Below are 24,244 nucleotides of genomic sequence, written 5' to 3' on the forward strand. Positions count from 1 at the left end.
GCTCCATCCCTGACCACAGCCAAACGCCCTCCACGTCCACCTAAGTGGAAGCAAAGGACTGTAACAGCTGTGACAGCAAAGAGCAGCCCAGCAAAGGCCCAGTGAGACCACAGGATGGTGGTAGCAGCATCACTGTCACCAGAGGGACCAGGCAGGAATGCGAGGCTGTGGTCTGACCCAAGCATGAGGTGATGCCACCCCAGCACATCATGGGTGTCCCGTGGGAATCACCCATGACCTCCACACCCACAACCCACGCACTGTGTTTCCCACCATACCAGCTGCTGTTGAAAGCATCCCAGAAAACGGCCCACAGTGAAGCGTGACGAACGCCTCACGCTCCCAAACGTCTCTGCTGTCGCCCGTGACACCAAACCAGCTCCCACCACTGTGGGTTGCTGCTCTCTCTTACGAGGGTGTCATCAGATTTTGGTGAGCTGATGATGTACAGGATGGGTGCCCAACTTTGGTGCTCCTGTGGCAGCCAGCTTGGAGACAGCTACATACCCACTGGAGCCAATTGCAGGGATGAGCTCTCCTGTGTGAGTGCACTTGGATAGACTGGGGCCAGTGTTGGCAGGGATGGGAATGTGTTCTCAGGAGTGCCCAACCAGCAAAGTGGCACATGGGCACTGCCAGGCACCTTGCCACAGGCAAACCTTGCAGAGGAGCCCCTGTGTTTATGACACCTGGCTTCAAGGGGACAGAGCTGGGACAAAAAGCCAGTGGGGACACTGTCATAGATTCATAGATTGGTTTGGATCGGAAAGGGCCTTAAAGATCACCTAGTTCCAGTCCCCCTGCCATGAGCAGGGACACCTCCCACTCGAGCGGGCTGCTGATAGCCTCATCCAGCTTGGTCTGAAACCTTTCCAGGGGCAGATGAGCGAGCAGCTGGCAAGAAGCAGGACCAGCGTCACCCTCACACCCCATTTCCCACGAGGGCCCCACACCCACTCCCTGCTAAGAGCAGCAATCCCTACGCCTTGGCAGCCACCAGCACAGCCACCCCAGAGCTCAAGCCCCTTCCTTACAGCCGTTTCTCCCCCAAAAAACCACAGCAGTTTCTTCTGGTGGTTCCAGGCACAAGATGCAGAGAGGCAGCAGCTGCCACAGTCGTCACTCCGCCTCCCCTGCTCGGTGGTGGTTTCCTCTTCACAGCGGTTGGGTTCTACATCCCCCCCTCCTCCCCCCGACTTCTGCAGCTGGTGCAGCTGCTGATGGAACTGGTGTTGGGGGTGGGGGTGACGGGAGACATTTCCCTCCCCTCGAGGTCCTGCCGGCCTGACAACGTTCACAACTTGAGCACTGAAGCTGAGGGCACTGAGGGGAAGACAGAAAGCCCAAGTTCCTTTTTTTGAGTATCTGAACAAGAGAGCTGAGCTCCTAAAAGGAAGTGCTGAAATCACACATCCGTGGACAAAACACAACCAGGATGTCAGCACCAAGCCCTGAGGAAACATCGCTCCCACCCTCCCAGGGGTCTGCAGTCAGTGGGGAGATGTTACCAGCACATCCTTTGGACAGCTCTTCTGGCAGCCAGTGAGGGTGGTGAGACACTGGAACAGGTTGCCCAGGGAGATCGTGAATGCTCCAACCCTGGATGTATTCAAGGCTAAGTTGGATGATGCCTGGAGCAACGTGGTCTAGCAGGAGGTATCCCTGCCCATGGCAGGGAGGCTGGAGCTGGGTGATCCTTAAGGTCCCTTTCAACACAAACTGTTCTGTGACTCTGTGAATCCCACACCTGCCCTTAGGGGTCTGCAGTCAGTGGGGAGATGCTACCAGCACATGCTTTGGACAACTCTTCTGGAACAAGTTTCCACCAGGGAAGCCATGCTGGCATAAACACATCAGTGAATACCTTCCTGCAGGCCAGCAGCTAATTAGGAAGCTCTTTTCCTAAGGAGTTAACGAATAACGGCAGGCACTTACCACTAATTGCTCTCTGGCTTCACCACATGTTCACCAACCACTGCTGCTCTGCCACCACACCAAGGTGGTGCTTTATGGAGTGTGAAGTTCACAGGGAATACTCCTACTGGGGAAAGAGAGCCTGAGCTCAGGGGAGGTCCCAAAAGCACCTAAGCTGTCTGCACACCTTTCACAGTGCAGCAAGAATCCCAGACTGGTGTGAACTGAGGAACCTCTGGAGATCATCCAGTTCAAGTCCCCTGACAAAGCAGGGTCACCCACAGCAGCTTGCTCAGGAGCACAATGTGCAGGTGGCTTTGGAATCTCTCCAGAGAAGGAGACTCCACAGCCTCTCTGGGCAGCCTGCTCCAGCACCCTCACAGCAAAGAAGTTTCTCCTCCTGTTCAGATAGTACCTCCTGGGTTCCAGTTTTTGCCCATTGCCCCTCGTCCTGTCTCTGGGTGCCGCAGAAGAGTCCAGCCTCATCCTCTTGGCCCCCACCCTTTAGCTCTTCCATTGATCAGATCCCTTCTCAAGATCTTCTCCAGGCTAAGCAGCACCATGCCCTTCAGCTTTTCCTCCACACAGAGATGCTCAAGGCCCCTCAGTATCTAACCACCTCTGTAGCCCTCAACCATTTTTGCAGCCCAGTCAGAGCTGCAGGGTGGCACAGGCAGCCACAGCCACTCCCACTGCAGAAGTGAGATTTCCTTTGAACTGACATCTCAAAGCCATCACTGCACAAAGACAAGAGACAGCCCGGTGAGGAGCAGCACCCGAAGGTGTCAAACTTCAACACTAAGGATCCTTACACCATACAAGAGCAGGTGAAATCAAAAGGAAGAACAATTTCATGCAGGTGCAGGGACCATCTGCGTGTTCAGTCTGTGCAGTACCCACCACCGTGACGCTCCCTGCTTCTGGAAACAGATTCCCAGGACCTTGGCCACACAGGAATGACAGAACACAGCCCACCATCCAAGACCCACCTCAGCTGGAAAGGTTTTATTGAGTGGCTCTCTGAGGCTGTGTGATTGAGCCTGCTCACAAGAATTTCCTCCTCACAGAGCCTTCGGCGGGGTGGTCTCAGACCTGCTCCGTTAGCACTCACAAGCCACCCACTGCTCTCGTAGGAGGTAACCAGAACACGCACTCAGCACTGCTCTGGTTCCATTTTTGGCCTTCCTCAGCCTGCAGACATCAGCAGCTCACATCTGTCCTTCTGAAAGATGCTACCAATGGATGTAGTCTAACGAGGAGCCCACTTCTGGTGGCTCATGCCAAATCCACCATCGAGAAGCCGCTTTCTGCAGATGAGTCACAAACCACACTGGAGACAGTCCCTTCGTGGTGTTATTCTATACCCACTCCCTCTTCTCCACGGCTCTGCCATCTGAGAGAGGACAGATCCTGTGGTTGAAGATCTCACGATGGAAAACTCTGTGAAGAGACAGGAAAAAACCAAAGTCTGAATTTTCAAGCAGTCCCTTTTTGTTTAAGCACTGGAGCCACACCTCGCGTCAGCCCAACATGCAAAACGTTTCCTTCATGCGTAACTCTCTTCTCCATCAGTTAGCAGAGAGAGACCTAACCAGGCCAGGCAGGTGCTCAAGAGACTGATGCTTGAGGAGAGAGCTGTGCAGCAGAGCACACAGTACTAAAAGCAGCAGTGGGGACAATATTATTTTGGTGCCTCAAAACTCCAAATCTGAGATCCCACTGCACTACAGAGTGTGGAAGCAGAAGAGAAAGTCAGTGTGCAGCTCAAGGATGAGCCTGATAAAGGACCTGCTCCACCTCTGCTCCATTCTGTTGAGACCAGCTCTGGAGTTCTCAGCACAGGAGAGAGTTGGGTTTGTTGGAGCAGGGCTGGAGGAGGCCACAGCAATGATGGGAGGGCTGGAAGCTCTCTGCTGTGAGGCCAGGCTGAGAGAGTTGAGGTTGTTCAGCCTGGAGAAGAGAAGGCTGCAGGATGAATTTATGGTGGCCCTTCTGTAATTAAAGAGGCCAGTCAGAAAGCAGGGGACAGACTCTTGAGCAGGGCCTGATGTGACAGGAGGAGTGATGGCTTGAACTAAAAGAGCAACATTCAGACATTTTGACACAGAGGGTGGTGAAAACACTGGCCCTGGTTGCCCATAGGGGTGGTAGATGCCCCATGCCTGGAACCATTCCAGGTGAGGTTGTTTGAGGCTCCAGTCCCTGCAGACTGAAGGGTGGTTGGATGAGATAACTACGAAAGGTCGCTCCCAATCCAAACCAGTCTGATTCTATGACCCCAATGGTATTTCACAGTCCAGAACTTCATCCCTGGAACAAGCCAAGCCACCAGCAGCTCCAGGAGCTCCTCCAGCATTGCTGCACCGGTTCAGTTAACCTACCGCTGGCTTCCTGTGGATGTTCATGATGTGAATGTCTTCACTGCGGTACTCCTCGTCGTGCTTATCCAGGGGAATCTTTTCCAGCTCAAAGTCCACCTGAAGCAGCTGGTGATCAGAGAACACACCAAACAGTTCAAATGACACCCACTTCTCTTTCCAACTAAGCATGCTCAGTTAAAAAGGTGCCACAAGACACTGCACAGGGGCAAAACGAGGTAGGATGCTGGAACCACCACGCTCAGGCCACTCCACTGAAGGACTCTACAGGCACAGAGGCCATTTTTACCCCCATACAGCACATCTACCCTACCTTCAACTACTCTGGTGCCAATTCAAGGCCACGGACACCTTGCAACATTTAAGTTGAGGTCCCATCCCTGGAGGAGTTTAAGGCCAGGCTGGAGGAGGCTGTGGGCAGCCTGCTCTAGGGTAGGGTGTCTCTGCCCATGGCAGGGGGTTTGGAACTAGATGATCCTTGTGGTCCCTTCCAACCCTGACTGATTCTATGATTCTAAGTACTGAAAAAACTTGCAGACAGCGCACTCTGGGACATGGTGGTGTTGAGCAGACAGTTGGACTCAATGGTCTTAAAGGTCATTTTCAACTTTAATGATTCCATGAGGTACAAACCTAAAAAGCTTGAGAGAAAACATTAAGCACAAAGCCAAACCACAGCACCTTCCTCTGTCTGCAACCTTACCAACAGGAGGAAAAGGAGGGAAAAAAATAAAACCACCTAAAAAAGCCCCAGTAATTCAGGGTTGGCTGCAGTGTGCTCAGAAACTGGCCGAACCCTGGCATGCTAAGGAAGGAAATAAATTACAAGCAGGCAGAAATCATCCAGGAACACCTACACTGATTGTGTTTATTGCAGGAGAGACAGCTCATCAGGGCAGATCTCCATTAGAGACCTCCAAGATCATCCAGCCCAACCTAGCACCCAGCCCTACCTAATCAACTAAACCAGGGCAATAAGTGCCTCAGCCAGGCTTGGCTTCAACACCTGCAGGGACAGTGACTCCACCACCTCCCTGGGCAGCCCATTCCAATGCCAATCACTCTCTCTGCCAGGAACTTCCTCTTAACATCCAGCCTAGACCTGCCCTGGCACAACTTGAGACTGTGTCCCCTTGTTCTGTTGCTGCTTGCCTGGCAGAAGAGACCAACCCCACCTGGCTACAGCCTCCCTTCAGGGAGTTGTAGAGAGCAATGAGCTCTGCCCTGAGCCTCCTCTTCTCTAGGCTAAACACCCCCAGCTCCCTCAGCCTCTCCTCACAGGGCTCTACTCCAGGCTCCTCACCAGCTTCATTGCCCTGCTCTGGACACATTCTGGTACCTCAACATCTCTTTTGTATTGAAGAGCCCAGAACTGGACAGAGCATTCAAGGTGTGGCCTGATCAGTGTAACACCAACCCTCCTCACAGTCAGGGCCCCACAAGAGTTTGAGACACAGCTGATTACAGAAGTGCTTCTAATTAACATGTGCAAATCTCCCCAGAATTCTTGCCCTTCCCTTTTTTGGTAGTGTTTCTCTCACATATAATTCAAGTAGTCCTGCACAAGGGCTGCTTTTCAGTAGACCTCACAGGTGTAGTTAACTCCTGCAGTGAAAGTCATCCCTACAACCCAAGGAACAATTCAGCTGTTAGCTGTCTTCCTTTTCTTTAGCTGCACAGAAGGTACAGCTGGGTTGTTTAATTACATTTAATTGTATCACCTCTTTCACCACAGGGGAAAAAATTTTTAGCAAAAGCAGCTCTATCATTTAGCAGAGTCCTGAGCTCCTGAGTCACTCTGGAAAAACTTACTTGTATTTTTTCCTCTGCTTCAGTGGGACAATACAGAAGAAAGCCATTCACTAGATTGATTTTAACTCTCCCAATAACCTCTGGCAGTATCAAGACAATCACCACAGAAGCCAACTGCTAATTCACTTGTTCCTACAGAAAAATGACTGCCTTGACAGGTATTGCCTCACGTGTGGTAGCCCCTGGTGCAAATCTGGAAGGCAGCACAGAAACATTCAGCTTGGAAAAGGCCCTCAGCATCACCAGGTCGAACCTATAACCCTACTCTACTACAAGGTTCACCCTAAACCATATCCCCAAGTGGCACATCCAAACCACCCTTAAACACAGCCTGGATTGGTGACACCACCACCTCCCTGGGCAGCTCATTCCAGTTCCTGACCACTCTTGCTGGGAAATTTTGTTTTCCTTATGTCCAGTCTAAACCTACCCGCTCGCAGCTTGAGGCCATTTCCTCTTGTTCATAGAATCATAGAATCAGTCAGGGTTGGAAGGGACCAGAAGGATCATCTAGTTCCAATCCCCCTGCCACGGGCAGGGACACCCTACCCTAGATCAGGCTGCCCACAGCCTCATCCAGCCTGGCCTTAAACACCTACCTATCAGTAATTATCTGTGAGAAGAGCCTAGCAGCAGCCTCTCCACAATGTCCTTTCAGGTAGCTGTAGACAGCAATGAGGTCTCCCCTCAGCCTCCTCTTTTTCAAACTAACCATCCCCACCTCTCTCAGTTGCTCCTCATAAGACTTTCTCCAGGCCCTTTGCAGTTTTCTTGCCCTCCTCTGCACTTGCTCCAGCATCTCCACATCCTTCTCATACTGAAGTACCCACAACTGAACACAGTACTCGAGGTGTGGCCTCAGCAGAGCAGAGACTTTTAACAGCCTCTGCCTGGATCAAAAGCATCAATGCAGCTAAAATCAGCAAGCTGAGTTTGACCTTTTGAGGGAAGAAAAGCTCAGCAAGTAGGCAGAAAGTCTCTGCTACTTAGCTGGGCAGTAACTTCATGAGCCACCATCCAAAATCTGTGCCCCACCTGCTCCTGCTATAAACTCTACTTTGTGCAGCCAACTGAATCTGTGTGTGCAGCAACTTGCAAGCTCAGCTGAGCCAAAACCAGGTCCTCCTGACAGCCAAGGCAGGCTCCTAGTATTCCAAAAGCACACACTGAGAACACTTACCTCAAAGTACTTTCTCTCAATTTCAGGATTCTTTCCCATAGTCCTCTGCTCGTAGCAGCACAAGATGCAGGTATCAGGGCCAGAAAGGTCCTTCAGTGTCTTCAGTAATGGTTCCAAGGACTGCTCGAAAGAGGTTAATATTTCCCACTTCAGATTTCAAGTTCATTTTAACCAGCATGATACCCTCTAACTAGAGAAAGCCTTCACCCAAGAGACAGCTTTCCAGTTTTGCTGTTCAGGGAGTTATTTTTAGTACTCTAAGTGGGACAAAAGGAATGAGGGGTAAAGCTGGAAAGCAGAGAATGGGAGACTGCACAGGAGGAGTTTCACAGACTGACCAAGAAAACTGAACTAGCATCAAAGCCAAAAACATCCCACACTGCTGAGCAGGCATTTCCTTGAGGTGCACAACAATGACATGTTCCAAAAGAGTTTTCTCAGTCATTCCTGAAACACAGCTCAGATCCAGACCACTGCATGCAGAAACAGGACCAACACGTGTGGGCTGCTAAGACTAACAAAGGGCACTGGGTTTCTTCAGGTCATTCCCCTTTCTTGCACCTTCTGTTGGCCCAGAAGGCCAGCAGCATCCTGGCCTGGATCAGCAATGGTGTGAGCAGCAGGAGTAGGGAGGTGATCATGCCCTGTACTCAGCACTCCTGAGACCACACCTCGAGTACTGTGTCCAGTTTTGGTCACCACAGTCTAGGAGGGACATTGAGCTGCTGGAGTGGGGTGCAGAGAAGGGCGACGAGGCCGGGGAGAGGTCTGGCAAACATGGCCTGTGAGGAGCAGCTGAGGGAGCTGGGGGTGTTTAGTGTTATGAAGAGGAGGCTGAGAGGGGACCTTATTGCCTTCTACAACTACCTGAGAGGAGGCTGTAGTGAGGCTGGAGCAGGTCTCTTCTCCCCAGTTACTAATGCCAGGACAAGAGGAAATGACCTCAAGTTGCATCAGGGGAGGTTCAGGTTGGCTGTTGGGAGGAAGTTCTTTCCTGAGCAGGTGGTCAGGCACTGGCACAGGCTGCCCAGGGGGGTGGTGGAGTCCCCATCCCTGGAGGTGTTTCAAAGGAGAGTGGATGTGGTGCTTGAGGCTGTGGCCTAGTGCTGAAGGCTGCTGGGATGAAGGTTGGACTGGCTGATGCTGGTGTCCTTTCCAACCCTAGCACTTCATAGTGATGAGATGTTGTGCTGAGGGGTTTGGGTTAGTCAAGGACTTGTCAGTGTGAGACTAATGATTGGACTCGAGGATCTTGAAGGTCTTTTCCAATCTAAGAAACTCTGTGATTCTGTGTTGCATATCCTACAGAGCTCCAGCTGAGGAGATGGGGCAGACTACAGCAACCACTTCCTGGAGCATGATTTCTCCTTTTGCCTTCCCAAGGGAAGTGTGAGGAAAACCTAAGTAGTGCAGTTGTGGCACCAGGAAATTGCATTCACCAACGTGTGAAGCAGGTCACAAGCAGCAGCCACAGTGTTTTGCTTCACACTCTGTTCCTAATGTAAAAATAAAAACCAAAACAAGTAATACACTTGAGGGCCTTTTAAACAAAACAAATGTTACATTTGAGGGCTTTTGAAACAAAAAGATGACTGCTTGAATCTCAGAAGGCCTGCAATCAGCTTAAAGTATCTTTTCCAGTCTTTTCTATGGACTCCTCCAAAACATAGAATGGTTTAGGTTGGAAGGGACCTCAAGGATCACCTAGTTCCAACCCCCACCACCATGAGCAGTGACATCTCCCACTAGAGCAGGTCACTCAAGGCCTCATCCATCCTGGCCTTGAGCATCCACAACCTCCCTGGGCAACCTGTTCCAGTGTCTTGCTGCCCTTACTGGCTTCCAGAAGAGCTGTCCAAAGGATGTGCTGGTAGCATTTCCTCACTGACTGCAAACCCCTGGGAGGGTGGGAGTGATGCTTCCTCAGGGCTTGGTGCTGACATCACGATCTCTCTTGTATTGTGGTGCCCAAAACTGAACACAATACTCGAGGTGTGGCCTCACCAGGGCTGAATGCAAGGGGACAATCATCTCCCTGCTCCTGGCATTTTTAATGCAAGCCAGGATGCCATTGGCCTTCTTGGCTGCCTGGGCACACTGATGCCCAGAAGCAGCAGCAGCTGCTTTCCATTTCCCATTTAAGTTTTCCAGTTCATGAAAATCAGGTGAGATTTTACACATGGAAAAAGATTTGCTTCCCTTAAAGAACAGGATGCCCAAGCCCCAGGAGCCCTGCTACTTCAAATGTTAACTCCTTCAAATCTTAATGATCACAGAATCACAGAATGGTTTAGGTTGGAGGGGATCTCAAGGATCATCCAGTTCCAAGCTCTGCCACAGGCAGAGACACTTCCCACTAGAACAGGTCGCTCAAGGGCCTCATCCAACCTGCTCCTGAAGACCTCCAGGGAGGTTGTGGAGCACAGAATGGGATCTTCGATCACATTCTGTGCTTCTGTGCTCCGCAACCCCCCTGGGCAACCTGTGCCAGTGTCTCACCACCCTCACCAGAAAGAACTTCTTCCTAACAACCATCTTAAATCTCCCCTCTGCCAGTTTAAACCCATCCCTGGGCAACCTGTGCCAGTGTCTCATCACCCTCACTGCAAACAACTTCTTCCCAACACCCTAACACCTAACTCCCCTCTTCAAGTTTAAACCCATTACCCCTCCTCCTGTAAGTACCAGACCTTGTCAATAGTCCCTCCCCAGCCTTCCTGTAGGTCTCCTTCAGATACTGGAAGGCCACTATAAGGTCTGCAAGCACAGCTGTTTGAACTCTTCTCACACTGACCCCACACCTCTTCCCAAGGAAGCTTTTCACAGGGGTTTTGCCCAGCCCTTGTTTACCTCCTCATAGTAAATGCAATCAGCCATTAGTATGTAATCAGGGGGAGGCTGAAATTCTGTCACATCTTCACCCCTAAAAAACAAGGGGAAAAAACAAACCAAAGCGGTGAAAACAAATGACAACATCATCCCTACTACTAAAGGACAGAGCACAGAGTGAATTACTACACTCTCACATTGGCCTCCCCTTTACCGCAGTGTTTGGGAGTCTCTGTCCCTGGAGGTGTTGAAGCCAAGCCTGGATGAGGCACTTAGTGCCGTGGTCTGGTTGATTGGCTAGGGCTGGGGGATAGGTTGGGCTGGATGAGCTTGGAGGTCTCTTCCAGCCTGGCTGATTCTATGATACATCTGGCAACCGAAGACAGCGCCCTATGAGCAGAGACGTTAAAGGATCATACAAACCATTTCAGTACCTTGGCTCGGACTGACCCTGTCACCAGGTGTTTGTTGTTCTCGATGTTCACCAGCAACAGCTCCTGCAGCTCCTCAAGGTCAGTGACCGTCACGTTCGCCCTGGAACACACAGCAGGTTATGGCCCAAGGCACGGCGCTCACACCCAGACACACACAGACACGTGTGCACACATGCACAGACACACCCAGACACAGACACGCGAACATGCACGGGCACACATACACGCACGGACCCATGCACAGGCACACACATACACAGACACACGGACATACATGCACAGACACGCACATGCGTGGACATGCACACGCAAATGCACACGCATACAGATACACACATGCACAGGCACACGCACGGAGCAGCACAAACACACATGCATAGACATGCAGGCACAGACACATACACAGGCACACGCACGGACCAGCACACACACACACATGCATAGACATGCAGGCACAGACACACACACAGGCACACGCATGGAGCAGCACACACACACACATGCATAGACATGCAGGCACAGACACATACACAGGCACACGCACGGACCAGCACACACACACACGCATAGACGTGCACGCAGGGGCACATGCACCGGCACACACACGCAGGCAGACACACGCACAGGCACACACATACACAGATACATGAACATACATGCACAGACACGCACATGCGTGGACATGCACATGCAAATGCACATGCGTACACAGGTACACACATGCACAGGCACACACACAGACCAGCACACACACATGCATAGACATGCACGCACAGACACATGCACAGGCACGGAGCAGCACACACACACACACATGCATAGACACACACGCAGACACACGCAGAGGCACACACGCACACAGATACATGCACGCAGGGCCACACGCACAGGCACACATGCACAGGCACACACACGCACAGATACATGCACGCAGGGGCACACGCACAGGCACACATGCACAGGCACACACACGCACAGATACATGCACGCAGGGGCACACGCACAGGCACACACGCACACAGATACATGCACGCAGGGCCACACGCACAGGCACACATGCACAGGCACACACACGCACAGATACATGCACGCAGGGGCACACGCACAGGCACACACACGCACAGATACATGCACGCAGGGCCACACGCACAGGCACACATGCACAGGCACACACACGCACAGATACATGCACGCAGGGGCACACGCACAGGCACACACACGCACACAGATACATGCACGCAGGGCCACACGCACAGGCACACATGCACAGGCACACACACGCACAGATACATGCACGCAGGGGCACACGCACAGGCACACACACGCACAGATACATGCACGCAGGGCCACACGCACAGGCACACATGCACAGGCACACACACGCACAGATACATGCACGCAGGGCCACACGCACAGGCACACATGCACAGGCACACACACGCACAGATACATGCACGCAGGGGCACACGCACAGGCACACACACGCACAGATACATGCACGCAGGGCCACACGCACAGGCACACATGCACAGGCACACACACGCACAGATACATGCACGCAGGGGCACACGCACAGGCACACACACGCACACAGATACATGCACGCAGGGGCACACGCACAGGCACACACACGCACAGGCACACACGCACAGATACATGCACGCAGGGGCACACGCACAGGCACGCACACGCACAGGCACACACACGCACAGGCACACACGCACAGATACATGCACGCAGGGGCACACGCACAGGCACGCACACGCACAGGCACACACACGCACAGGCACGCACACGCACAGGCACACACACGCACAGGCACGCACACGCACAGATACATGCACGCAGGGGCACACGCACAGGCACGCACACGCACAGGCACACACACGCACAGGCACGCACACGCACAGGCACACACACGCACAGGCACACACACGCACAGGCACGCACACGCACAGATACATGCACGCAGGGGCACACGCACAGGCACACACACGCACAGGCACACACGCACAGATACATGCACGCAGGGGCACACGCACAGGCACGCACACGCACAGGCACACACACGCACAGGCACGCACACGCACAGGCACACACACGCACAGGCACGCACACGCACAGATACATGCACGCAGGGGCACACGCACAGGCACACACACGCACAGGCACACACGCACAGATACATGCACGCAGGGGCACACGCACAGGCACGCACACGCACAGGCACACACACGCACAGGCACGCACACGCACAGGCACACACACGCACAGGCACACACACGCACAGGCACGCACACGCACAGGCACACACACGCACAGGCACACACACGCACAGGCACACACGCACAGATACATGCACGCAGGGGCACACGCACAGGCACGCACACGCACAGGCACACACACGCACAGGCACGCACACGCACAGGCACACACACGCACAGGCACACACACGCACAGGCACACACACGCACAGGCACGCACACGCACAGGCACACACACGCACAGGCACGCACACGCACAGGCACACACACGCAGGCACACACACGCAGGCAGGGGCACACGCAGGGCCAAAACGCACGCAGAGGCACAGCCCCACGCAGCGGCGCGGCGGGCAGCATCCCAAACACTGCCGAGGCCGTACACGTGGGATAAGCGGTGCGGAGAGAGGCAGCGAGGAGCTGCCCCGCAGCGGCAGTCGGCGCTGCCCCAGCCGCCGCAGCCCCCGGCCGGCTGCTCTGCTCACCCCAGCGTGGCCGCCATGATGCCGACAGCGCCGGTACCGGCGCCCAGCTCAAGGACGTGGCGACGGGCGAGGGGACAAGCGCCGGTCTCCAGGAACTTGGCGAGCACTAAGGCGGCGTCCCACACGACGCAGCCCACGCCGCCTGCCGCCCGCTGCTCCAGCCGCAGCGCCGGCCCGGCCCGCCGCTCCAGCTCCCGCACGAAACCCGCCGCCATGGCCGCGCCGCTCAGGCGGGGCCGCCCGCGGCTCCTCCTCCCGGGGCCCGGGGCCGCCCCCGCCGCGGCGAGAGGAGATGGCGGCGCGGGGCGCGGCGGGGCAGGGCTGGCTGCGCCGGGTGCCGAGCGGCTGGGCATTGTGCCGGTGCTGCTGTTCCTCCACCCGGGCCGCAGGCCCAGGCGTTCCCCGGAGGTTGCACGAATCACGGAGTTAGGCAGGTGGGAAAAGAGCTCTGGGATCATGGAGCCCTGCCCTGTCACCTTTCTGATTAACTAACCCTGGCCCTCAGTGCCTCCTCTGAAACACCTCCAGGCATGGGGACTCCGCCAGCGCCCCAGGCAGCCCATTCCAATGCCAATCACTCTCGCTCTGAAGAACTTCTTCCCATCGCCCAGCCTGACCCTGCCCTGGTGCACTCGAGGCTGTGTCCTCTTGTCCTGTCACTGAGAGCCTGGCAGAAGAGACCAGCCCCACCTGGCTACAGCCTCCTTGCGGGAAGCCGGTGCGTGTGACCCGAACCCCTCCTCACCAGCCCTCCTCCGGCCCTTCCAAGTACCCAGTGATAGGTCGAGAGGAAATGGATGATGGGGTGGAGGGGATGGGGTGCGGAGCACAGGGTGCACAGGGATGGGGAGAAGGATGCTGTGGTGCAGAGGATGGGGTGCAAGATGATGGGGTGAAGAATAACGGGGTGCAGGATGATGGGGGTGCAGGGGGGAGATTGGACGTGAGGAAAATGCACACCAGGGGAAACTGGTCATGACGAAAACTTTCTTACCCCCAAGAGGCTGTCAGTCCCTAAAACAGGCTGTCCAGGGCAGTGGTGGAGTGTCTGTCCCAAGTGGTTTCCAAGCTATGTAGATGTGGTCCTGAAGGACATGGCTTAGTGGTGACCTGCCGGTGCTGGGTAAGTCGTTGGACTTGATGGTCCCTAAAGGTCCTTAACTAGCCCAAACTATGCTATGACCATGAATTTTAAAGTAGCTATTTAGACTACATGTTTAGTTTAGACTAAGAGTAGAAATGTAGACTAGATTTTTTAGCCTTAATGTTTTAGACTAGGTATTAGAAAGAAATTCTTTATAGTGGGGGTAGGGAGACACTAGAACAAGTTGCCCAGGGAGGTCATGGATGCCCCCACGCTGGAGTTGTCCGAGGCCAGGCTGGATGAGGCTTTGAGTGACTTGGTCTAGTAGAAGGTGTCTCTGCCCATGGCAACAGAGTTGGAACTGGATGATCTTCAGGATCCTTTGCAACTGTGAGGAGAGCCTGGGGCACCTGGGGGTGTGCAGCCTGGAGAAGAGAAGGCTCAGGGCAGACCTCATTGCTGTCTACAACTGCCTGAAGGGAGGCTGTAGCCAGGTGGGGTTGGTCTCTTCTGCGAGGCAACCAGCAACAGAAGAAGGGGACACAGTCTCAGGCTGTGCTGAGGCAGGTCTAGGCTGGGTGTTAGGAGGAAGTTGTCGGCAGAGAGAGTGATTGGCATTGGAATGGGCTGCCCAGGGAGGTGATGGAGTCACCATCCCTGGAGGTGCTCAATCAAAGCCTGTCTGGGGCACTTAGTGCCATGGTCTGGTTGATTGGCCAGAGCTGGGTGCTAGGTTGGTCTGGATGAGCTTGGAGGTCTCTTCCAACCATTTGATTCTTGAACACCTCCAGGGATGGTGACTCCATCACCTCCCTGGGCAGCCCCTTCCAATGCCTGACCACTCTTGTAGCAAAGAAAATTTTCCTAATGTCCAACCTAAAGCTCCCCTGGCACAATTTCAGGCATGATTGGATAGGACTGGGTTATAGGCTGGACCGGATGGGCTTGGAGATCTCTTCCAACCTCGTTGATTCTATTATTCTGTGATCTGGAGTCCACATGCAGCTCCCCTGGCAGTCAGTCTGCCCTTCCTGATTCCAACCCTCTAGACTAAAGCAGACCTTAAGCACCAGCCAGAGACAAGACAGCTGTGAAGAACATTTTCCAGTGTGAGCTGGCTGGAGATGAGCACAGGGTGATTCAAAAGTCTGCTTCCCAAGTTCTTTCAGAGCAGGGGCTCTGGAGCAGCACCAGCATGTGGCCCTGCCCCAGCATTGCAGCAGCCGCGGGCGTTGTGCGCCCTCAGCCAACATTTAAACTCACCCAAAAGTGGTTTTTCCCCACAGCAGCTGTGAATGAATTGTCAGAGCATCGACATCAAGCACAAAAGCTTTCTGTTGGTTGGGGTTTTTTTTCTTCTTGGACAGGTGGAAGGAATTTTTTTGCTGCTTTTTTTGTTTTATTACTTCGTTACAGAGATTCTGTGACTTCTTAGCATCGCTTACTAGTGCTTGCTCCGTCCCCAGGGAGCAGCTGCTGCGCCTGCTAGGGACTCCAAATGGGCTATTCAGATTTGGACAAACTCAAGCTGATATGGGTCAAGAACTGGCTGGAGGGCTGGGCCCAGAGAGTGGTGGTGAATGGTGCCACATCCAGCTGGCAGCTGGCACTGGTGGTGTGCCCCAGGGATCAGTGCTAGGCCTGGGCCTGCCTTTACTGATGATCTGGAACAGGGGATGAGTCCATGATCAGTGAGTTTGCAGATGACACCAAGCTAGGAGCAGGTGTGGACCTGTTGGAGGGTAGGAGAGCCCTGCAGAGGGACCTTGCCAGGCTGGATGGGTGGGCAGAGGCCAATGGGATGAGATTGAACAAGGCCAAGTGCAGGGTTCTACACCTTGGCCACAACAACCCCAAGCAGCACTACAGGCTGGGGACAGAGTGGCTGAGAGCAGCCAGGCAGAGAGGGACCTGGGGGTGCTGGTAGAGAGTAGCTGAAGATGAGGCAGCAGTGTGCCCAGGTGGGCAGGAGAGCCAATGGCATCCTGGGCTGGCTCAGGAAGAGTGTGGCCAGCAGGACAAGGAAGGTTATTCTGCTCCCGTACTCATCAGTGGTCGGGCCACACCTTGAGTACTGTGTCCAGTTCTGGGCTCCTCAATTCAAGAGGGATGCTGAGGAAGTGGAAGGTGTCCAGAGAAGGGCAGCAAGGCTGATGAGGGGCCAGGAGCACAGCCCTGTGAGGAGAGGCTGAGGGAGCTGGGGGTGTTTAGTCTGCAGAGAGGAGGCTCAGGGCAGACCTCATTGCTGTCTCCAATTACCTGAAGGGAGGCTGCAGCCAGGTGGGGTTGGGCTCTTCTGCCAGGCAACCAGCAACAGAAGAAGGGGACATAGTCTCAAGTTGTGCCAGGGCAAGTCTAGGCTGGACGTTAGGAGGAAGTTGTTGACAGAGAGAGTGATTGGCATTGGAATGGGCTGCCCAGGGAGGTGGTGGAGTTGCTGTCCCTGGAGGTGTTGAAGCAAAGCCTGGATGGGGCACTTAGTGCCATGGTCTGGTTGACTGTCTAGGGCTGGGTGCTAGGTTGGGCTGAATGAGCTTGGGGGTCTCTTCCAACCTGGTTGATTCTATGATTCTATGACTTTGTGCTGGTTTTCTGAAAACTGGACTGAATCTTGGGGAAAAATAGTAGGAGCAAAAGATTTTTCCTTTTTTGTCCCTTCTTGAATGTTTATCTGCTGCAGTGGAGTTGCAGCACCCAAAGAAGTTATTCCGGCTCCAAAGCAGGGGCAAATGCTCCAACTCAGTGGCTCAAAACAGGATCATGAAAACGACAAAAAAGGTTTCTTTTGCTGTTGTCTGCCTTCCCATTCCTTCTGTTTATCAGCACTTTCCTGAGGGAACTGCCTTTTCCCACACAAGCCAACTTCAAACCCAGCAATTTCAGTTTTCCCCCTCTAGCACTTTTTTCTTCCCCCTTCCCCCTCCTTTTCATCTGTCCCTCTAATTACGAAGAGACTGCAATGTTAATTTATTGCTATCATGGCATTCCCTTGAACCACACTGCCAGATACCCACTGGTATCTGACTGCCCTCAGCCAACTCCCGAGGGTTGCTTTGGGAATGTGTGCTGCTGTCCTCGCTGTACTTCATGCTGCTGTTGCCCTGACATGGAGTGGTTCTTCCTATTTTCCATCTCCTGTTATGCTTGGAGGACAGACTGACTGTGTTGCAAGTTCTCCATAAGCAAGGCCTGCTTTCTGAACCAGGCTGTGATTTATGTACTTGAGGTTAACTCCAGAACTGGCCCTGTAGATATGAGTCATGTTTCATGCATGGAGAATGCAGCTAGGAAGCCTGTTTAGATGCTGCCTGCTAGCACAAATGTTTTGTGTTTGCAAGTTACTGCCCTCACTGAGACGTCTAATACAAGAGTTTAATGCACCCCCCTCACTCTCCTAGAGCTTTACTACACAGGCACTGCCCTTCTAATTCTTTTTCCACCTCCGGTTCAGAGTGCAACCAAGCACAGCTGGCATCCCCAGATGGCAGTAAGAGACCCTAGCACAAATGGGTGAAGCCTTCATAGAATCAGTCAGGGTTGGAAGGGACTATACGGATCATCTAGTTCCATTCCCCCCAGTCCTGTCACTCACTGAGAGTCTAAAAGGTCCTTCCCCAGCTTTTTTGTAGAACCCCTTCAAGTCCTGGAAGGCCACAAGAAGGTCACCTGGGAGCCTCCTCCTCTCCAGACTCAACAGCCCCAACTCTTTCAGTCTGTCCTCACAGCAGAACTGCTGCAGCCCTCTGAGCATCTTGTGGCCCTTCTCTGGACACGCTCCAGCACATCCACATCCTTCTTGTAATAGTGGTTCCAGAACTGGATGCAGTACTCCAGGTGGGGTCTCACCAGAGCAGAGTAGACGGGGAGAATCACCTCCCTGGCCCTGCTGGCCACATTTCTCCTGATGCAGCCCAGGCTCTGCTTGGCTCTCCAGACTGCAAGTGCACACTTCAGACTACTGTATCATTTGTTTTCCTAATCATAGAATGGTTTGGATTGAAAGGAACCTTAAAGATCATCTAGTTCCAAACCCCTTGCCTTGGACAGGGACACCTATTAAATCAGGTTTGTCAAGACCCCATCCACCCTGGTTTTGAACATTTTGAGGCTTAGAGAGCCTCTGCAGCATCTCCAGGCAGTCTTTTCTGGTGTCTTACCACCCTCGTAGGGAAGAATTTCTTTCTAACATCCCATCTAAATTCAGCTTATTCCAGTTTGAAGCCATTACCCTTCAAACCATACTGGGCCCCACAGCAAGTTAACACACTTTTCTCTGGCTTCAGCTGTGGAATTTAGAGCTGCTGTCCAAATTCACTCCTTCACAACCAGGTTTAAGTTAAACTTGGAGTTAAAAGGAGAAGTCAACATAAAATGTAAGCTGGCAGCTCCTCTGTGAGCCAGCATTTCTGAATTAACCAGTAAATGTACACTCCTGCTGCCACGAGTTTAAGCTGTCCACAACATCCTTCACAAGACAGAACCTTGATGGAGTGAAATACTTTGATGTGTATGGAAGGAAGCTCTTATGAATCAGCTCAACTTAAAATGATCTGGGTAAGGGCTCTTCTGAGTCAGGACTAATGTATGAAGCTGCCATGCATTTTAATAAGGGATACTGGAAATGCTTCTGTCTGACATCTGTGTATTCTAAAATCTGAGAGAGATCTCCCCATAGTGACAAAGCAAATGTGTAAATCTGAACAAAGCCAGCTTGGCTTTTAGCAGTGGCTGCTGGTGAGGACAGCAAAAGAGTTAATGGAAGAACTAGATAAACAATTTCGGTTGTGGAGCTTATTCTGCACATCACTGGAATGATGACAGCTGACAGCCTGCCTTTTCTGTGGGGAGAGTGTTAGGGGAGTACTTTGCTCAGCTGCATTTCACCATGCAGAAGAGTTATTCCCAAATTTAGAGTATCAGCTGTGGCTTTACTGCAGAGGGAGAACCATAATCAAGCACTGCTCAGGCCACATCTTGAGTGCTGTGTCCAGTTCTGGGCTCCTCAATTCAAGAGGGATGCTGAGGTACCAGAAAGTGTCCAGAGAAGGACAGCAAGGCTGGTGAGGGGCCTGGAACACAGCCCTGTGAGGAGAGGCTGAGGGAGCTGGGGGTGTGCAGCCTGGAGGAGGCTCAGGGCAGACCTCATTGCTGTCTACAACTACCTGAAGGGACATTGTAGCCAGGTGGGGGTGGCCTCTTCTGCCAGGCACCCAGCAACAGAACAAGGGGACACAGCCTCAAGCTGTGCCGGGGGAAGTATAGGCTGGATGTTAGGAGGAAGTTGTTGTTAGAGAGAGTGATTGGCATTGGAATGGGCTGCCCAGGGAGGTGGGGGAGTCGCTGTCACTGGAGGTGTTGAAGCAAAGCCTGTATGAGGCACTTAGTGCCATGGTCTGGTTGACTGGCTAGGGCTGGGTGCTAGGTTGGACTGAATAAGCTTGGAAGTCTCTTCCAACCTGGTTGATTCTATTCTATTCTAAATTCTATTCTATTCTACTGTATTCACTACTTAAAGGTATCACAGGAGAAGACTGTCCAAGAGACATCTTCCATGAGAAGAAAATCGGCACCACATACCACACACCTCCCCAGGTATCTCACTGCTCCTTGCCCAGAAGGGACTCCTGAGATGCTGGGAGCAATACAGGCAGACCGACGACAAGCCCAAGCACCAACTGGAAGCCTGAGATGCTGCAAATCCCACTACGCTGCTCTGCCTCCAGCCAGGAGCCACTGAAAATGGGAACCACTTATCCATCTACAGATTGTGGGGTGGAAGGCACCCTCAAAGGTCATCTTGTCCAATACCCACGATGTCAGCAGAGACACCTCCAACTAGATCAGCTTGCTTAGTGCCACATCAATTCTGATCTTGATTCGTCTCCAGGGACAGGGCCTCAACCACAACTCTGAGCAACTTGTTTTTACCACTCTCACTGTAAAGAACTTGAGGGCTTGAGGCAGCTGAGGGGTTAATCAGTGGAGGGAAAGGTTAAACTCCTAGGGAGCTGTCATGTATGGGGTTCCTTGATGACTTGAAGCTTCTCTGAGGCTTTGCTTACAGCACAGGATGGGCCCAGCTGCAAACCAAAGGGACAACCAAAGCTGAGAACCACAAAACAGGGACGTTTTGCATTGCTAAAGACTTACTAGATGGAATTCCCAACCTTATCCTGACAAGGAAGACGCACTGCTCAAGCTCTTACAAATTAAGACTGGGGTGATTTATTAATCTTGTTAAGAACTCTGATACAAAGCACAGTAAAAGGCCACAGACCAGTAAATAAAATGTGGCTTTCTGGCCACTTTATAAATGCTGCTACAGTACTACCAGTAAAACAGACTCACTCTGACACCAGTTCAAACAAGTAGTCCAACTGGTAAAGAAAAAGTTCCATTCATTTATCAGTTTAAAAAGTTTAATAAAGCTTTTAAGTGTTTCTTTTGGGGTAGGGGTGTGTGTTGGGGGGGGTTGGTGGGTTTTTTTTTTTTTGTTGGTTTGTTTTTTCCTGCTTTAAACACTACCAATTTCCCAAACGGATTGCTTATTAAGTGAGATCTAAAGGAAGTTGTTAAGTTTGGGAGGCAAGGCTGTTCCTAAGCCAGAAGAAGATACTTCTGACTGTGTGTAAGGTTGCAAGAGTAGCAGACTGTATGCTAGGCCTCGAGTCACTTAAATTTATACAGGTTATGAGTACTATCTGTAAATATACAATATACACAATGTACAGATACGGCAGGTAGCTTCCTTCTCTGGAAGACAACTCCATCCTTTTAAGCCATCTTCCCCTACCAAAACAAAAAGGCACATCTGAACAAGTCGCATGCTAAGTACTAAGGATCCTTTTCCAGCACCCGAGTCCCTTGTTCATCTTTCTTTTCTTTGTCCTCAACAGAATCAAGGCCAAGTGAATATTTTGGTATTTAGATTTCAACCTACTTTTCGTCTTCAGCAGCAAATCAACGGCGATTAAGACACAGCGTTAGAAGAGCGGAGAGCGGGAGCTGTCACTCAGGCACCTCTGCGCCGAGGTGACCTTAGGAGGCTGAGTTAGGAGCCAGAGCTTTAAAAACGGCTGACACTTGAATATCCTCCTCCCGTGGCATTGTCCCCGTCGCTCTTTTGTTTGAATAAGAAGGCCACCAGTGCTCAAATCTGAACGACAACAACAACAACAACAACAACACCACCGCTGACAAAAAAGAACTCCACAGATGCACCTTGTTTTTGTCTTTTTGGCTCAGTGCAATTAAAGGATGATGTCAGTTTCTAGTCGTTTAGTGTCATTTACAGTGCAAAACAAAAACAAAGAAACAAAAAAAAGGTCTTTTTTTTTGCTTGTTTTTGTATACTGGCAAAAAAACTGCGGGCGCTGAGGAGGCGAGAGGAGGCAATGCTGCTGACCACCTGAGGGTCGGTGCTGTCCAAGGGCCACAGGCTAGAGGGTGTGGAGGCTTCTTTTTGCAATTTAAACCTTTATTGTAAATGATCAGCAGCATTTTAAGAGCACAGTTTGTGGAAAGTACTAAAATACACTGCCCTTTACAAATACTATTCCAGTGTCAAGACTACTATGGCTAAGGTCATTGAGGAGTTTCTGCATTTTCTAGCAAAGAGAGTCTGTGCAAAGGAGGGTGGGAGAGCTCCCTTTTGTAAGTCTTTGGTGGCAGTTTTGGTAACTGAGGGCTGGAATTGTGCCGGGGCGGGACTGGGGGTGCAGGTGGGTTCACCAGGTTGTTGTGACTGGTGCTGAGCACGCAGCAGCGACGCAGCACCCTAGGCGAGGGAGTGCTGGGAGGAGTGCCAGGAGAGCTGGGACCTGTGCTTGCCTCCCGGAACCGGTCGGGATCTCGGTGCAAGCGTCCCACCGGCGGAGGTTGGAGGTTCAGAGGATAGTTGATAAAGTGTTCGGGTGGCCGGAGAGGTACCGGTGGCGGAGTATCAGGAAGAGGGTCCCGGGGGGGTGGAGGAGGAGGGCTGTGCAGTGGCTGCTCAAGTGGGTTAGTGTAAGCAGGAGCACGAGGCTGGATCTTTGGAGGCGGTGGCTGCCGAGGTGGAATTGCTGGGGGATCATCATCCGACTTTGAACTTCCCTTCAGCGTCACGGAGAAGAAAACACGGTAAGAAATGCAGGTGTTTAGGTAAAGAGCAGATCTTCCAACAGAGGCACAATTCTCTCAATCTCTGCTACTGGTGTGGCCATGCTTTTGATCATGGCTTTGGATTGGAAGGAACATGTAAAGGTCCATTTCTTCCTTCTCTCTAGTTTAAATCTCCCCTAGTTTAAATCTCTCTCTAGTTTAAATCTCCCCTCTCAGTTTAAACCATCGCCCTTTGTCCTCTCACAACAGGCCCTGCTAAAATGTCTGTCCTCCAGCTTTCCAACTGGCCCCTTGGGGCACTGAAAGGCTGAAGTAAGATCACCTCCTCTTCTCCAGGCTGAACAACCACAGCCCTCTCAGCCTGGCCTCACAGCAGAGGGCTTCCAGCCCTCAGATCATTTTTTGTGGCCCCTTCTGGTCCTGCTCCAACAGGTCCATGTCTCTGCTGTGCTGAGAACTCCAGGGCTGCCCCAGCACTGCAGATGGGGGCTCAGCAGAGTAGAGCACAGGGGCAGAATACCCATCCTCCACCTTGTGCCCACACTGCTGGGCATCACCCAGGACACACTTGGGTCTGGGCTGGGAGTGCATGGTCCCAGCTCATGCCAAGCCCTTCTCCTCGAGGCTGCTCTAAATCTCTTCAGCCCTAGCCTGTAGTGATACCAGGTGCAGGATCTTGTACTTGGCCTTGTTGGACCTTGTGATGTCCAAAAGGGCTCACTACCTTAAGCCTGCTCAGGTCCCTCTAGATGCAATCCCACCCCTCAGGTTTGCAACTGCATCGCTCAGCTTGGTGTCAGCTGATCTGAGTATGACCACCCTGTTTCTAACGTGGTTAGCAGAGTTTGGATACTGGGATCTCGAAACTCAGAAAGGGCCAACCGGTGCACCGCATTCGGAAGTCTTTTAGATTAACAAAGTCCTGCATTACTTAATGATCTTAAAGGTCTTCTCCAAGCTAAATCACTCTACAATTCTAGGGTTCTAGATGTTCCATTTGTTATTATCAGGTTATTCAATATGGGATGGAAATACCTTAGCATTAGAAGCATCCTGATCCATTTTTTTTCTTGGAGGAAGTGGCGGAGGGTTTTGAGGCTCATCACTTAGCTTAGGAAAGCTACCCCATGAGCTGAAGAAAGTCTCTGGAGAGAGAAAAGCAGATTGTTTCACTACTTGTGCAATAGCTGAGGAACATATTCTAGATTATGCCAAACTCGAATGAGCAGATCTTTGTGCTCAACAGCCACAGGAACCATTAACTTCAGCTGTATGAAACTGTTTCTTTAATCAGATATACACCTCCCAGAGTGGTCTCCTGTTTCCAGTACCAAAGATATGCATCAGTCATTTGGAGGTAATGCTAAAGGGTAGAAGAGTAAAGAAGTGAACTTGTGTGCACTTCAATAACCTTCTCTGCACTCGTCTCTGTATGGCAGAGTTTACCCTTCTGTTACCAGTCTGCCAACGTGGCCTCAGTTACACTGAAGTGGAATTCAGGCACTTAGGGACTTCATTAACAGGTCTGTGACACATAATTGCATCATGGAGAAGTGTTAAGTGCTTGGAGTAAAGGGAGTAGAAAGAGAAGCTAGAAAGGAGCTGTTTAAGCCTAGAGAAGAGGAGGCTCAGAGGTGATCTTATTGCTGTCTACAACTATCTGAAGGGAGGTTGTAGCCAGGTGGGGTTGGTCTCTTATGCCAGGCAACCAGCAATAGAACAAGGGGACACAGTCTCAAGTTGTGCTGGGGGAAGTATAAGCTG

General features: G+C 52.1%; 2 protein-coding genes across 2 annotated transcripts in view; both read right to left on the reverse strand.

The window, feature by feature from the left end:
- Nucleotides 1–2,904: 2,904 nt before the first annotated feature.
- VCPKMT (valosin containing protein lysine methyltransferase) lies at nucleotides 2,905–13,514 on the reverse strand. Its single transcript, XM_064142939.1, has 6 exons — nucleotides 13,294–13,514; nucleotides 10,537–10,647; nucleotides 10,135–10,207; nucleotides 7,285–7,404; nucleotides 4,296–4,400; nucleotides 2,905–3,354 (listed from the first exon to the last, which is right to left on the reverse strand). Exons 1-6 carry the CDS (start codon nucleotides 13,506–13,508, stop codon nucleotides 3,340–3,342), a joined length of 639 nt encoding a protein of 212 aa, XP_063999009.1. The 5' UTR covers nucleotides 13,509–13,514; the 3' UTR covers nucleotides 2,905–3,339.
- A 7,065-nt stretch (nucleotides 13,515–20,579) lies between these two features.
- Nucleotides 20,580–24,244, reverse strand: part of SOS2 (SOS Ras/Rho guanine nucleotide exchange factor 2) — a 97,770-nt gene continuing 94,105 nt past the window's right edge. The window contains exons 22-23 of the mRNA XM_064142915.1: nucleotides 23,516–23,625; nucleotides 20,580–22,471 (exon numbers count right to left, since the gene is read on the reverse strand). Coding sequence (XP_063998985.1) covers nucleotides 21,962–22,471; nucleotides 23,516–23,625 — 620 coding nt within the window. The 3' untranslated portion in view covers nucleotides 20,580–21,961. The remainder of the gene's footprint in view (nucleotides 22,472–23,515; nucleotides 23,626–24,244) is intronic.

The sequence above is a fragment of the Pogoniulus pusillus genome, chromosome 1, assembly GCF_015220805.1.
Source record: "Pogoniulus pusillus isolate bPogPus1 chromosome 1, bPogPus1.pri, whole genome shotgun sequence".
NCBI lineage: Eukaryota > Metazoa > Chordata > Aves > Piciformes > Lybiidae > Pogoniulus > Pogoniulus pusillus.